The 16,715-nt window shown below is 43.5% G+C and overlaps 1 protein-coding gene across 3 annotated transcripts in view; it reads right to left on the bottom strand.

Annotated features, from left to right (window-relative positions):
- KIAA1549 (KIAA1549 ortholog) overlaps positions 1-15,974 on the bottom strand; it is a 155,007-nt gene extending 139,033 nt beyond the window's left edge. For 2 of the 3 annotated variants that reach the window (XM_069003050.1, XM_069003052.1), the window contains exon 1: positions 11,396-11,587. In XM_069003050.1, coding sequence (XP_068859151.1) covers positions 11,396-11,507 — 112 coding nt within the window. In that variant the 5' untranslated portion in view covers positions 11,508-11,587. Of the gene's footprint in view, positions 1-11,395; positions 11,588-15,909 lie in introns of those variants that run through there. The other variant, XM_069003051.1, reaches the window with a different exon arrangement.
- Between the last annotated feature and the right edge of the window lie 741 nt (positions 15,975-16,715).

Genomic DNA, 16,715 nt, shown 5'->3' with positions numbered 1-16,715 from the left:
TAAAGGCTCTAAATTCTTTAGACTGCAAGAGACAGGATGATATTCCTGCCTCAACAGTTTTGAAGCAGTAAGGAATCCAGTCCCAGAAGTCACAAAGGATGCAATAATGCCGTTTCTCTTACACCACAGAAGCAAATCAGGAAGCATCAACGAGCTTATGACCTGACAAAGTTTCCAAGCAAGATGAACCATACTAAAGTTAGCACAATAAATACACTGCAGGTTTTAGAGACAGTTCAAAGGGAGCTTTAGTCATTGGGGTTCCTCATCTCATGAACTTCACATGGCTCCCTGTTCTTTCCTGCTAACAGACTGTGTTCATGCTCCTTCCCACTGCAGTAAAAGAAACTTAAGGAAGGCACTGTAGAATTACCAGAGTAAACTGCTATCAGGTTACTGTATGATGTAGCTCCCAAGGTGAGCACAATAGAAACAGAATTTGAGACAGTGGTTCGTTCCAGTTAAACTTTGGGAAAGTTCATACAGCCAAACTAACACAGATAGTCTTCAACCTTTATGCACTGTTCAATCATGAAAATAAACTACCTGATTTAATACTTTTCCTTATCTCTCAAGGGAGGGGTAAAAGCCCCCAAAACAAACAAACCAAAACACACACATGTTAATGCATTATGAGGACAACCCAGTACTACATGCCTGAGCCTAAACGAGTGTTTGACAAACACCTGCTGTTTTGGGTGGTTGCTTTCCTTGTCTATGACAAACTATATTTAACATCCACCTGTGCTTTTCACCTGTCCTCCTGCAAATAATTCCATCCACAAGAATTGATCTTAAACACTCTGAAGAATCCAAATAGCTGCTATTTTATTTAATTCATTACTTTCATTCTACTGGTAATATTCTCAATTTTTCCAGCTCTCTCAAAACTAAAAGCATCAAATCTCAAAATACATTTTCATAGACCCCAAGTCCACTAATTCATTAGAAATGTAATTTCTGATTATGAGAAATGGAAGTAGGAGCTATAATTATTCACTCAATTCAGGATACTCAGCTTCATAAAGCATATTAACTCTTGTACCTGCATTTGGAAGATGTAAAATACTTATCTCTGCTTTTGAAAATACCTATAAGGCTATTTAACATCATATTTACAAAGAACAAGTTTTAGATGTGGCCTCCAAAGTTGATGCTATTTATAGGAATGAAGGAAACTACTGGGGAATATTTCTGAAGTATCTTACCTAAGTCACATAGATGTTTTTACTGAATATATGATCCAACATAAGGCTGCATTCTGTTCTTCAAGGGCTGAGTTTTATTTCCAAATTTAAAATAATACAACCATTCTAAATTGTCAGTGCAATTTCACACATCAATAGCATGTTTCAATGATGGCTTTGGCTCATTAAAAAGTACATCAAAACACCATCATTTGAGTGTTAGTTAAAAAAACAATCTGAAAGAACGTCTTTAAGGTTTCTAGAACTATCTCTACCTGACTTCTCTGCTAAAACTTTACACGTGGTAACTAGCAGCAGTAAATACTAAAGAATCATAAGAATACATCATTACAGAAACTATATTCAGTTTTGTTTCTAAGTTTCTAATACTCCCAGGATTTTAAGAAGATTATACCTCCAAGTGACACTGTCTGCTTGGAATCCAGTCAATTCAAAAAGAAAGAAACTGGATTTACTTTCATTTCACATTCCTCAGCTTTCCTAATCCTTCTGACAAATTTTACAGTTTTAAGAACATGGCTGTGGTAGAAGCAGCAAAGTAACTAACTACTCACAGAGGCAAACAAAGTAAACAGACTAATACAACTTATTTTCTTGAAACTTCCTTGCTTGTATTAATATTGGAAAAAATATTTCTTCAGAAAACTTTGATGGTAATCAAAGTTGATAAGCACTTACATAATTTTTTTAACCAAGTTACTATAAAAAGCACACGCACTCTGGAAAGACAAAGGAAAACTTTTTTTTTTTTTTTGTTCTTTCAGAATGGAACAAATTACATCTTCTAAAAATTTAATGTCAGTGGCTGGAAGCCCAAATCTATTTAATCTTTCGCCATAAGCACAGGAAGTAAGGTCACTGACAGATTTTAATTGAAAACATCTTCAAACCAGACTTCTGCTCTAGATCAGGATTTTGTTCTGTGACATGCAATTTCTATCGTAATATATCACACAAGTTAATCCCAATTTAGCAGCAGCTTCAGTTTTAAATACAGACACCACTGGAGAAGTTACCCAACCAGAATCCAGTGTAGCTGACAAACAACCGCCTGTCTCCCATTCAAAAGTAACCTGATACTAGCCCAGAGGGGTCTGCTACACAAATGCTTGGAGCTCTGTCTCAACTGTATCGTTGTGGCTTTGTGGTTGAGCAGTGTTCACTGCTATCTGCACACATGAGGTGGAATTTATTTACAAGAGAATTACAGGCCACAGGAAAAGGTGAGACAGGCTCAACATCTAATCAAGTTCACACCCAACTAGAAGAATAAACCCTCCCTCCACCACTCTGCAGCATCAAACAACTGCCTTTAAATGAGGGAAGAATTTTACTTAGAGACTCTCCACAAACTAGTTCAATACACTAGTCGCTGGGAAGTAAAAAAAAGAGATCCTTCTTTCTTGTAAGACATATCAGTTTCATTTTCTTATTTAGTATCAAAAGATGCAATAAGGAGTTTAGTCCAATAGGGTGTGAAATTAAGAATAAAGAGGCTGAAAACAAAATCTGTACATTGTATCAATACTACTTAAGAAAAAAGATCTTTACCTGTACTACGTGACCATTTATTTTCAGATGCATTTACAGTTCTCAAATATATCTTAGCAGGCATCTGAGAGTTTTCTATTAAAACTGAGACCAGCTACCAATTAAGAAAGTGCCCTTCTGCACAGCTTTAAGGCAAGTGCTGAAGAATTCAGGGCAGCCATGAAAACCCCTCCTACTCTGCAACATCAAGCAGCCCTCCTCTTACCACAAGACTTCCCAACTCAGTCTTCCATCACCAATACCCTAATCTACATTTCCAATTTCACCCACTCTTACCACAGCTCCAGTCCCAGTGTTATCTTTCTTTTCCTTAGGTCAGTATCCTCCTGACCAAAGTTCCTATCCGTCCTTGCTCTCACCCTGCCACACCAACCAATTTCAGACAGGAGGCACAAAGACAGCTCTACGCTGCCTTAACCATCCAGAAAAGCTTCGTCAGGACACACTCCTTGCAGAGCTGAGAACTACACACACCTCAGACAAGCCCAGCAAGCTCACAGCTCTGGCCAGGACACTCCTGCTGCTCTCCCAGAAGCTGCTGCTCCAGCCAGGACACCAGGTGGGACACCCATTGTCTCTCAGCTACTGAAGAACCAAAGCTTTGCCTTCTCCCTTTGACACAGACCCACAGCCGGCAGCACACACAGCATGGCAACTGAAAGATTTGATCTGGTGACATTTATTTGCCCAGTCTCCCAATTATCTTGCATCACTTAGGACCTCTTGCTTGCACCATCACTCCCTTTCCTAAGGACAAGGGCAAATCCTACATTCTGTGCCAAGATGAAACAGTTCCCAGCATCCCCAACTATACATTTCATAGAAATAGCAATAAAGTGTTTTGAGCACAATACTGCCTCTCTCTATCCCACCTGTCAGATATAAACATGCTAGTAATAATTCAGTTGATGAATAAAGACGTGCAGACTCAGATCCCCACCACTTACTTGTACCTGTTGTCTCAGTGATAACCTATGCAGCATCATAAAATGCTTCACAAACGGAACTTGCATGGAGAGCAATTTACAAAGTTAGTGTGTTCATCCTGCCTGTTACTACCATGGATAAAGTCACTATCATAAGATTGCAAAATGTTCTCTGGAACCTTAAAAAATGTTAAGCCTAAAAACCAACCAACATAAAAACCACAGACTGTTTCTTCACTTGATCAGTACACCAGAGCTCTCAGTAATGAACAATATAAGTCCCAATGCTGCAGTCTGCACATAAATTACATTATTTATTTATTATTCATAGTATCTCACAAAAACAGAACTGCAAAGTATTTCATATCACTGTTGCAATCTTCTTCTGTCAGATTATACAAGCTCATCTGTCAACTCCAGTGACACATTACATTATTGCCCCAAACCACGTAACTCAGGATTTCATTATCCCCACTGTTAAAAAGATCACCAGTTAGAAAACCTGTCTTGTTCACTTGAATTCCGAGTTTTCTTTTTTTCTCAGCCTAAACCCAAATAAATAGTTATTTATTACACTTCTCTTTATGTTTAATCTTTTATGTTTGAATAAAGTCCTGTCCGTCTGGGTTTTTTTCTAGATTAGACAGTCCCAATAATTCTGCAATCTGAAATGTCTCCAATAGCCTTCCTTGAAGGACAAGGCCTTTTACTTTTACACCATTCCAGCTCTTCTGCTACTGAAGAAAACAAGTTATTACACAGGATGTGCCCAAGTTCAAAACCAATGTGTTCACAAGGTCCACCACCACTGTGATCCTGTTGAATCCCATTCTGTCTGCGATCCCTGATAAACACCAGGTCTTTAATACAACACTATTACATTGTCTAGTCCCCACCCTGCAGTTATGCAGATTTTCAAGTCCTTCAGTATGACACTAGTATGCATGTTCCTTACTGAAAAGCATGGATTTCAGGCCCCTGATTTACTATGTTCCCACCATTCCTCCCTCCTCTTCCCCTTACTTGATGATGAATTTTAACCTCTTGTCTATTTCAAACCACATGACCTGACATGCTGTCTTGACCAGACAGCTAAAGCCCATTCAAAATTCTATACAGGGTATTAATTCATAGAAGAGAAGCCTCTCTAAATCAGAGGGGAGAATAGAAAAGGACTAAAAGGATTTGAAAATAGTCTGCACATGAAGAGCAAACAGGCAGGGGATGTATGCTGAAACTGCTAAAACTGAAATTGAGCAAACATCAGTAACCATGATTTCTTTTAAACAATATTTGAGCTATTAAAAAAAAAACAACAAAACAACATCAAAATCCTACTGCACTTTGATACAGCATAGTACATCTTCCCATCTCTAAGGCTAATTAACGCACTAAAAACGTCTTAATACGGTAAATACATCATGTTACAGCACCACCTGTTACCTTCTGTTTGCTTACAACTAGTTTATTTATTTCTTACACTTCTTTTCTGTAGAGTCAAGTTCTGCAGACTGGTTTATCATCTACTGGACCTTTACTGTTCTCAAGACAAAAGTCTGGCTTTCTGATCAACTTTTTTGCTCACTGTTATTGCATCTGGACATTCCTTAGTATCTTGAAAATCAAATGACGATCTGCATCTGAGAAATCATGTTTTACAAATGGTGAAACTAAGAAACAAGGTCAAATTCTGAGAGCCTAATTTGAAACATTAATTAGTATTTAGAATTTCAAACACAACATCTATTTAAGAACAGCTTCCCTTGATTTCTTTGGCAGCTGGAAGCACTCAGCATTTCTGCAACACAGATCCCAGAGGTCTGACATCCAGTAAATGAGGAACACACACAGCTAGTGACCACCTGTGGGAAGCTTGGTTTAAGCAACTTGAGCATCACTGAAACTCTGCAACAGCAACACAACTCCATTGTCTAGGACAGCATTTAATTACATTAACAGTGAAACCTTTATTCAAACTTCCCTGTCCCTCCCTTCATGTCACACCTTCAAACACCTGCTACAGATGGAGCAAAATCCTGCAGATAACTTCTTCATTTGCTATCCAATTGCCATTTCTCCCCAGAGCAGAATCAGTCACTGAGCAGAATGATGGTCCTGTCTGCGTGTAGGTGTGTGTATGTGCAGAGTTATGTGCAGGTGCCTCTATAGCTATAAATATTATCTATATGGATACATGCTTTGTGACCATGTGAGCACAGCTGTACAGCAGCTTACAGGTACAGAAGTTTAAACTTGTACAGGTTAACAGGTTATTTTAATGTCAATATTTCCAACTTGCTGATTTTTGCCTCTGCAGTTTTCATATGCCGCTACAACTTTTGTGGAGGAATTTTTCCAGTTCTTAAAACAAACTTAGAAAAACACTTCTGTCACAAGTCTGATTCATGCACATTCATGAAACATTCCAAGGAGCAGCAGCAGATTATCATGCTTCTGGCTAAGAGGAGAAAAGGACCAACACTCTGAAGCCCTGAATTCTGTGCCAGATTCTGAAGGAAGTGTCCTAGAGCAGCAGGCACACATTTTCCCATTCCTAAATTGCAAGCTTGATGCTTTTGGTCACATCTCCTCCAGTCTTGTCCCAGTCCCTTGTCTTCCCCACTTCTGATTCATCCTTTCAACACTATTTTTTGATGTTTATTTTCCTTTTTTAAACTGAGTCCATCTGTGTTTCCCAGTATGCTTATCCTACTACCAGACTGCATTGCTTGCTTCATCTAGGATTAAATTCTGCATTGCACTTTCCCTCATCTACAGACCTATTTTACACCCCTGACCTACTGTCTTGCCCCCTAGTCTTTGTGCCCTGCCAGTTCCACTTTCTCTCATCTGACAAACCTTCTTGCGATTTGTGTCTCTTCCCCTCCTACTCCTACAGCTTCCAGGTTTCTGGACACATCTCATCAGCAAGCAGAAGAGTGACTGGAAAGATCCTTAGACCCTTACTCCAAACTAAACCTAAGTCCCATGTTGGGTCCTTCTAAAGCCTTCTTTCTTGTTTGCCCTCTTGGGCCTAAGGCAGTCAAAGACCACCACACAAGAGTGCACCAGAAGGCAGATGCCAAAGATGCCCTAAAGAAAGTAAAGCATGACAAAGCAGAGACATGTCCTTAAACACAAGGCAGGCAGGTGCCCAGTTCTCAATCCTGAAGCTCAATCAAGTCCCACTTCAGGAGCAGTTCAGATAGACTTTCACAGCAAAGTCCAATCTTTCACATAATATTTTGGGCTATGGGAAGCATGCTGAGTACATTTGCCCAGGTGATGCATATACTCCTGGGTCAGTACTGATAGGTATGTGAGGTCCCATGAGAATAGGCCATATTTCAAGGTTCAGCTGACAAAAAAAAGTCATCTTCTCTATTGTAGCCATGTCTACCTACATTCAGTCATTACCAGCTTTTGAAGCAGAAAAATCACTTTCAAAGCAGGAGTAGATAAAACATCCCCTTCAGAGCAGACACAATCCACCAAAGTTTAACTGCATGCTCCAAAGCATATGGGTATTAAAGTTGTTCAGAAAAGAAGCTGGCAGAACTCAAAGCAGAAGCCATTGTTTTCCTCTTGCCTCAACATCAGAAGTTGCTGAACTCTTTCAACTGATATTTTGCAAAGAAGAAAAAGCTTCAGCCCATAGCTAAATGCACACTTTACAAAATTTCAGTTGAAATATTTAAGTTTGTTCTCAACTCCACCGCAAAACAGAAATATTTCTTAGACACATCTTACAGCTTTAGTAAGATCTAGCACAATCAGGCCTGTTTACAATTTTCCAATATTTACTGGGCATTCCACATGCCATTAATTACATTAATGAATGAGTGATGTGAGTATTGATGGTCAGTTTTATCTTTCCCCCCCCAATCTCATGTGCTAGGAAAAACAGACTACTAATGCATTGCTCTTATAAAAGGTTTTCCCTTAGTCTTCCAAAACAGCTGTCCCCAGTAACATCAACAGCTGAAAACACTGTATATATAGGGAGTGTCACTCAAAGTTGTTATTGAGCTCATGTGTGTTTAGCAATCACTACAGAAAAGCATAGCAATATATGACTTTTCAAGAGATAGAAAGGCATCATATCAGGTAACTGCAGGGCAAAAAAACTGTCCATACTTACAAGGACTCCATGAGAATGGGATTCATATACATGAGGCAAAATAGAAATTAAGTCTGCATAATTAAGTTTATTAACGCTACCATTTTACTAAACTATGTGATTCTAAGACAAAATTTAAAAGATAACCATTTCCTTGCAGCTTGTTCCTTATACCCAGGTTCCCAGGACACACTTTATTTAATAACTCTTACGCAATTAGCATTCATCATGCTGTATGCCACAATTGGCCAGGCTGGAGACACACACTGGTACTTAAGGACACCATCCATAATAACTCTTACACAACCAGTGTTATTCATACTGTCTGCCACAATGGGTAAAGCTGGAGACTCACTGGTAGTTTAGGAGATCAGCCACAAGCAGATTTACTTTCAAATGAAGGAAAGCCATGTCTCCCACAGCTGAAGTGAGACTGTATTATTAAGAAGTCTGTTCTGCCTCACTTCTCTCCCAAGCAACTCCCCCACACACACACATTCTGAACTGACAAGCAAGAACAGGGATGTCAGAACCTGCCATTTACCACAATCCCCAGCTTCCCAAGACTTCTTGGAAAAGATCTGTGCTACAGCAAGAGTCACTGCTCTGTAATGTGCCCAGTTCCTGAAATCTATTACCCAAGGTAGGTCAAAGCTGTTAAAGCCTGCTTTGCTGAAGTCATGCTGTATTTCAAGTCCCAGCCCTGCCTGCAAAGTCTAAGACCTTGCTTCACAAAAAACACTCACAAAACAGACACCACTGAACAAAAAGCTGCACTGTCCACTAGCTTGTTTAGCATTCTTACTTCTTGAAAGAACATGCAAACAAAAAACACATTTCCTCTGGCAGGACTACAAGTGTAGCTTGTAGACACGAGGCTGACATAAATAAAGCTAGCACAGCATAGAAAGCAGTCATAAAGAGAATCCTCCAACCATATGAGTCTTCTGTGAAAATGAACTGGAAGCAAGCTTGACAAGATGAACTGGCCACAAGAGACACGATGCCAACTCAAGTGTTTGCAACAGACTAATGCAATTAAGTTGAATAAACAATATCCTGCAACTGTCCCATAAGACAGCTACATCTGATTCCTTGCTTGACCTCCACAACTTGCCTTTGGTCCCTGAGTCTCTGAGGAGACTCACTGCAGTCTTTTCAGAGTCCAACACAGAGTTCTCCTCCCTCTCATGAAAACAGCACAGTGAGACAAGATAAATCCTCCTGATTGTCAGTGCAGGAGTTGTACAGATTGTGCAATGGAACAAAAGCAAAAACACAGCCTGTGCTGAGCAGCAAGACATTCAAAGAGCCAAGCCAAGGCCCTGCTTCACTGAGGTGCTCAAATGCAGACCTACCTTTAGCACACTGGCAGTCCAACCACATACTAAGAGTTCAGCATCTGCTTAACTGGGGAAGCTGAAGCCCTGATTCAGCACCATGTGACTTTTGTGGGAGCTGGATCAAGCATTCCAAAACCCAAGTTGTTTAACTACTAAACTTTCTTAAGTATTGACTTTGCTATTTCAACTGCAAGTAAGTGGCCACTCCACTCTTACTGTATGCTTCTTCTGTGTAACCCAGAGCTGTAGCAGTTTGCTCTTGCTGTCCCTGGACTGGTCAAGACCATATGGCACCAAAGACATATGGCAAATGAACTGCACCCTAGAGAGATTTACAAGAGTTGTAAATATGTTGATCAGTTAAGTGAATGCTGTCCAAACCTGCTGCATTTGGTCAGTATACAGCTCTTCTGATTCACAGCACCCATTACACCATCAAAACATTTCAAGACTAAAGAAAGCATTACGATAAAGACTGTGTTTTCTAAACCTTATGGGCCCCAGACAGAGAAATCAGACTCCTGTCACACTTTTAAATAAAGCATTTCACTAAATGAAAAGGAACAAAACAGTCTTGTTCTCTTCAACCTGCAGACTTTAAATATCTACAATCAATGGACAATTTCTGAGATGCCTACAAAAAAGCGTCCTCTGAAGAGCAAATTTACTCTTAGTATCCTCAAGTTCATTGCACATGATTCACATGCCCAGTGGAAACTGAAAACATAGAGGACTCTCAAATCAAAACAGCTTAAAGGCTCCTGTCCTAGACTGAGCAGGAAAGCATCGCTTTGGGCAAGATCTGTTGTCTCTCAGTACTCTATTCCAGCAGCTCAAACGCTGGCTGAGTTACGTAATATTTCTACTGCTGTTTTTAAGTTATACAAGAATGCACAATAAGCACACAAATGTTTACAGAAATTCACAGCTATGTTTAATTAAAAGCTACTATGTATTAGAGAAATAAACAAAAGCCTTCACTGACTTACTGTGAAAATACAGAAAAAAATCCAGCTATTCTACAAGGCAAAAAAACACAGGCACATTTCCAATTTATGAACCTACTGCTTTGCCTTCTACTTGTATGCAAAGCCTGATCTATTTAAGGAAAAAAAAAATCGCTGAAGTTTACTATGAACTATCAATTTTCACGTAGCCTGGAATGGAACACCTCTTGCAGGCCACGAAGGGAGCTGGAGGAGAATGTAACTTCCCTGAAAAGCTAACTAGTCACCTCCAAAACACGAACTACTTTCTGAAGTGGAATAAAGGATTATTATAAAGAGATAAGCATGTTTTATAACACCAAGGTTCTTAAGCACCCAACAATAATCACAATTCTTGTGTTTGAACAAAAGAGTCAACACTAGTTGGTCCACTTCATGAAACAGGTTACTGCGGGTTCTTATCACTTCTTGCCACTTATCAACAACTTACTGCTGTTGATAAAAATGTATTACTTTATACCTGTTATCTACCAAAAAGAAAACCTAGTCACAGCAAAACTATCTTTTCATGAAATGGTAGTTATTACAATTTTTTTTAAAGTATTCAAGATAACCGAAGAAGTGCTATGGGACCAGAACCAAATGAGACATCTTTGTGATTAAACTATCTGCTTAACTACAGACTAATTTTGATACCTAGAGCCACAAGAGAAAAGAGGAGAGGAAAAAAAGGGGTCACATGGCTTTTCCAAAACACCTACTGAATACACCACCCTCTGGAGCCCGAACCGTTCTCTCCACACACAAGTCATGCCACGGCGATGCTTGGTAAGTCGCACTGGGCGTTTCGAGAGGCTCCGATGCCTCCTCACTCGAAAGGTGAAGGAGAGCCAGGCTACCCCGCATGCACCCCGCAGGTGCTACCGCCGCCCGACACGGAGCACCTCCAAACGCCCCGGGCGCTGAGGCCATAACTCGGGGCGACCACTGGCACAGGACACCCCACACGCCCGAAACGCCGGGTGTCCCCTTTGTCCCCGCACCGCTTCTCTCCTTGGCTTCCCCGGGTCGGGTCCCAGCCCCGGAGCTGCCACGGCCCCGCACAGGAGCGTTCGCGGTCTGGCTGCGAACAATGCGCGCCTTTTCTGGCGGAGCTCCCCGGCCGCGCCGCGCCGGCCCCCGGCCCCCGCCCGCCGGCACTGCTGCATTGTTACCGGCGCTGCCGCCCCCCGCACCGCCCCGCTCCCGGCACGGCCCGGGCCCCGCACACCTGCCCCGCGGGCCCCCTTTGTTCCCTTACCTGCGGCGGGCGAGCCCCGCAGCGCCGGCACGGCGAGCAGCAGCGGCAGCAGGGCGGGCAGCGCCGGCCGCCACCGCGCCGCGGCCACCACGAAGCGTGTCATCCCCTCCATGGCACGGCACGGCCCGGCCCGGCGTCAAGTCATCGCGGCGGCCCCCGCGTCCCCCCCGCGGGGGGCTGGAAGGGCTGGGCGGGCTCGGCGGCTCCTCCCGGGTGCATCCACCGCCGGCGGGGCTGGAACGCCCGGGGACGGGAGGCCGCCGCAGCACCCACCCTTCCCCACGCCCACCCCGTGGGGAGCGTTCACGGGGTCAGCGCCGCGGCGCCTCCCAGGAGCGGCGGTGCGGGGGCGAGCGGTGCGGTGCGGTGCGGTGCCCCGAGGGCAGGCGGAGGGGAAGCCCCCGCACTGCAGGACAGCGGGGCTCCTCGGCGGGGCGGCTACAGCCCTTCACGTGTGAGAAGGCGGCGGTGGCGGCAGCCCGGACCCGGCACCCGCTCGCTCCCCGCCCGCCGGCGACGCGCTGCCCCCGGCGGAGCCCCGCCCGCGGCGGCGCGCACAGCCGGCCCGCCCGCCACCTGCGCGCTCCCGGCCGCGTCCGCGTCTGCGCGGGGGCGCGCCTGGCCCGCCCCCTCCGCCGGGGCGGTGGGGAACGGAGGGGCGGGGCCAGGGGCGCGCCCCGCGGGAGCTCTGAGGGGCGGGGCGGCCGCAGCTCCGCCCGGCACCTCCCGCCCGCCCCGCCCCGCCCCGCCCCGCCCAGGCGTCTGGAGATGCCCCGGTGGCTCCCGGTATCTGCTCCGCGAGCGGCGTGGCCTCAGGATCCGCTGCTTCCTGACTGCGCTCTCCCCACGGCACAGCGAGGTCGGGAAGCTGGTAGTCCCGTCCCTCAGCCCTTTTAGGGCAGGCTGAGTGGTGCCTGGGCTCTTCCCACAGGCTGTGCACGGGGTTTTGAGAGCTGAAACAGTAACAAACGTCCCAGCGGGAAGGTAGAAAGCGCAGCACTGAGGGCAGAGCTAGGTGACAGCATTACTGTTGCTCCAGGGGATTGCAGACGTAAGGACAAGGGAGACCTTTTCACCACAGGGTTTCTCCTGAGCCCTGCTCTCCTCAGAAGCAAGGGTGAGTCCAGCAGTCATAGAACCACAGAATAGACTGAGCTGGGAGGGGGACCCTACACAGGACAGCCCCAAAAGTCACACCATGTGCTTGGGAATGTTGTCCAAACACTTCTCTAGCTCTGTAAGGCTTGGGGCTGTGACCACTTCCCTGGGAAGCCTGTTCTGCTGTATAACCACCTTCTGGGGGAAGAACCTTTTCCTAATATCCTGCTCAAACCTCCCCTGACACAGCTTCAGACCATTCCCTCGGCTCCTGTCACTGGTAATCAGAGAGAAGCCAGTGCCTGCTTCTCTGCTTTCTCCCACGAAACAGGTGTAGAGTGCTATGAGGTCTCCTCTCAGTCTCCTCCAGGCTGAACCTACCAAGTGACTTCAGCTGCTCCTCGTATGGCTTCCCCTCAAGGACCTTCACCATATTAATGGCCCTCCTTTGGATGCTTTCTAATAGTTTTAAATCCCTTTGTTATATTGTGGCACCCAAAACTGCACACAGGACTCAAGGTGAGGCTGCAGCAGCGCAGAGCAGAACAATCATCTCCCTTGACTGGCCAGAGATGCTGTGCTGGGTCCATCCCAGGACATGGATGGCCCTTTTGGCTCCCAGGGCGCACCGTCACTAAGGAGCACCAGTGACAGCTGGGAAAAGATCCCACCACAGATTAGAGCTGGGCTCACGTATTTTTCAATTGCACTCACAATTAAACAGGCTATCAGTTCATCCAGAGCACATCCATTGCAACAGAAATGGCTCACTCCCAGAGATGGATGGAAGGAGCAAAGGATTCATTTTGCTGACATACAGAAGTAAAACAATAAGCTATACCTGTACCTCACACAGTGCACATCACATTGTAATATCACTCAGACAGCAAAGGAAAATAAAGCATGGTAAGTCCTTGGCAATGGAAATAAGGAAAGCTGAAATCACATCAGCTGAAGATGTGGCTCAATATAGACACAATGAGTAAGGGGAGGGCGTGAAAACTCAAAAAAACCCACCTGGTTTTACATTAGGCATCTTCAGGGTCAAAAAGTCCACAGATGCCCTTTTAATCAATCAACGATGATGAGTATTTCAGGCCTTCTAGCACAAGACCTATACTTTCATTCTAAAAGTCTCAGTCAGTACTATATAATTTTCTTTCAATTTGTACGGTGGAGAGCTGTTTTGCAGAATATTTCATGGGTGTTTACAACATAAATCTTAAATCAAACGTAAAAATCTAAGCTATAAAATCCCATGCAAAGATGTTAAACATTGCAAAAAGAAGACCACAGTAGGACAAAACCACACACACCCCATAGTTTTTGAAACATCTAACAGAAAACTGAATGTAGAAAAACTTGCATAGCACCACATTTTTTCCCTTTTATCTGAGCAAATAAAAAAAATCAGGGCCTGAGGATTGCTTCTGCTACATGAAATTGCTGATAGGTGGAAGAATGTCTTTGATATTCCTTTTAATTTACTAAAACCAGAACCCATTAGGACATAATGTTTTTCTTTGCTAGTTGCCAGTCCCTGAAAACAGCTCAGCTCAAAAGAGCACTCTAGCCTCTTGTTATAATTACATACCCACCATTTGTGGATACGTGCCATGTCAGGTACTTCATTGCTGCCATCTCTCTCACTTTCTCTTGTCCTTCCCAACCTCTCCTGCAAATCTGCAGTGCAGGTTAAACAATAGCCACCAAAAGCTTAAAACCCCCCACGTCATTCCAATATGACTTCAGTGTAAGCAGTTGTGTGCACGTATGTTTGGCATTGGAGTGTGCAGTCACATACTCTTTCTGTTTGCAAAATGTGGTTTGCTTTTTCTGTTAATAAGCTAGTCCTCAGTAAGTGAACAGGAATCCATCTCTCCTTCAGATTCTTTTGGAGTCTGGGCAGTTAAGACCCTTGAAATACTTAATTACAAAATACATTTCAGACCCTGACTATCGTCTTCACCTAAAGATACCACATTTCATTGTTGTCCTAACAGTGCCTCTAGTAACAGAGGATGTAAGGCTACCTTTAGTACATTTCAGATTGCCTGTAGATAATTTGTTTCACCAAGATCCAAAGGTAACTTTCCAGACTAAAGTGTGAGACAACTTCTCTCACATTTCTAAGATGTCATCCATAATGAAATACACTGCAACTGCTAACTCATTCACTGTCTCAGCTAACACGATTTCCTGCTCCAGTTCCCAGAGTTCAGTTCACGAAAATAATCTCCTTGTCTTGTGTTTGGGTTCTTGTTCCCCAGTTTCTGTGTCTTTTGAGACCAAACTGGTATTTATGTTACTTTCCTGCTTCCTGGGCCAATTTAAGAACTGTCACATTCGATCACATATTCCCTATTCCCTTGCAATTTCACACGTTCCACCAGACACCTCCAAATTAAAGTCCCGTTGTTAAACAGTAACCAGCGTTGAAAGAGGAGCTGTGAGGCGGTTACCTGTAATGCTACAGTTCATCCTCTGGTTTGGTCTGCTGTTTTCCAGAAGGTGTGAAAAAATTTCCCTAATCTCATATAATCCTCTGTCCTGCTTAGCCTCTTCTTTCACCGGAGCCATACTCGGGGGCAATGCATTTGCAGTTCTAGGTCCTCCTCCTCTTAGTAGTTACATTAACTTTAGGATTTTTGTACTGTTGTTTAGTTTCTTTAGTTTTTTGCAGTCCTAGTCACGCTTTTTCCTGGAAAACTGCATCACTTGTGTCAGCCTGACTGACATTTACTTCACCCATTTGTCTTGATGAACCAGGGCAGGATTTATGCATATGAACTTGGTATCTTTGCAGTAGCTGACTCCCACCAATTTAGGACCAACTACCTTCTCTCCCTCTCTCTCATCTCCTTTTCACCTATTGCAGGTGCACAGATAAAAGGTGCTACAGAATAACCAGCAAGAACTTCATACAGATATCCCTTGATGAGATGACATGCTGGTGGAGGCTGTGTTTTTCCTTTTGCTTTGGAACAGCAAAAAAAACCAAACCCAAAACACCTTACATGCTTCTAGCAAGTACCTTAAGTCAAGAATGACAGTTAATTATATCAATATAAACAAAACAAATTAAATCCCCAAAGACCTATAGAACACTTCAGATTCCACTAAAACAGAAATCTGAACAAATAAACCCCATTTTGTTAGGACATTAATACAGACCAGAAATCCTGGAACTTCACGAACTCACAAAGTGAAAACAGCTATAATTTTAACTAAGTTTTACACTGCAGCTTGCAAATGCATTTATCATAAGAAGTAACTGACTTGGAAGGTGAGAAATTCTTTCCTCTGGTATCCTGCTGTGATCCATGGTGATATGGAGCAAGATATGAGACATCCTGCTCAAGGGGAGAATAGAAGCAATCTTTTCTAAGTGTGACTTGCAAGGGTTATTTACTTACTGCTGAATGACTTCCCATTGCACATACACCAGGAAGCTTTTGACATTACTGAGCTTTCCACTACAGCGACAGCTGCTCTGATTTATCACTGGGTCAAGGCTGAGGATGCAAAAAAATCAAAGGCTGTGCAAAGTATGATTAGATTAATGATGACAGGCTTCACCTGGAAACTGAGAGTTTGTTTTGTGAAGGATGTAAGGGGGGAAAAAAAGCCCCACAACATTTTGGATAGGAACCTCAGAAGTAAATACACACAGAGGGACATTCAGGAGCTGCATCCTCAGCCGTGGAAATGTGCACCCACACTGCAGTGATAGAAACAAGAGCGTCCTCAGAAGGCTCTTCGTGGAAGTGCTCACTTCTTGTTGTTCCCTAGGTTCTGCTGGAGAGAAAGGTGTGAAATTAGTCCCTTTCCAACCCGGAAGGACTTCCCAATCACCTTGATTTTTGTGGCAAATGTAATACCCTAATCCAGAAACACGATTCTCAAAATTGCACATCAGAACCCTGGTTCAGAAACACTGAAGTGAACCAAAAATCACTGACATTATTTCCAGTGGATCCAGGCAACTGCCCAGTAATTTGACTTCCAGTTATTTCTAGTTTAGGACTCAGTGACCAGAGCTACTGCTGATACATTTTCCTTCTGTGAACAATATTTGTGTTAAAAAACAGGGTTTTTTTTCTCCTGCTCTTTTGCTGCTGCTGAAATTTGTGAAGAAATATGTTTTTGTGAATGTTTCCAATTTACTGAAGTACACATTGAAAAAATGTTTGAGGGTAGTGTTCTAGCCTGGCTTTGAGAA

Source organism: Aphelocoma coerulescens, chromosome 1A, assembly GCF_041296385.1.
Source record: "Aphelocoma coerulescens isolate FSJ_1873_10779 chromosome 1A, UR_Acoe_1.0, whole genome shotgun sequence".
Taxonomy (NCBI): Eukaryota; Metazoa; Chordata; class Aves; order Passeriformes; family Corvidae; genus Aphelocoma; species Aphelocoma coerulescens.
The sequence above is the reverse complement of the archived record's forward strand: the minus strand, read 5'-3'. Positions and strand labels throughout refer to the sequence as shown.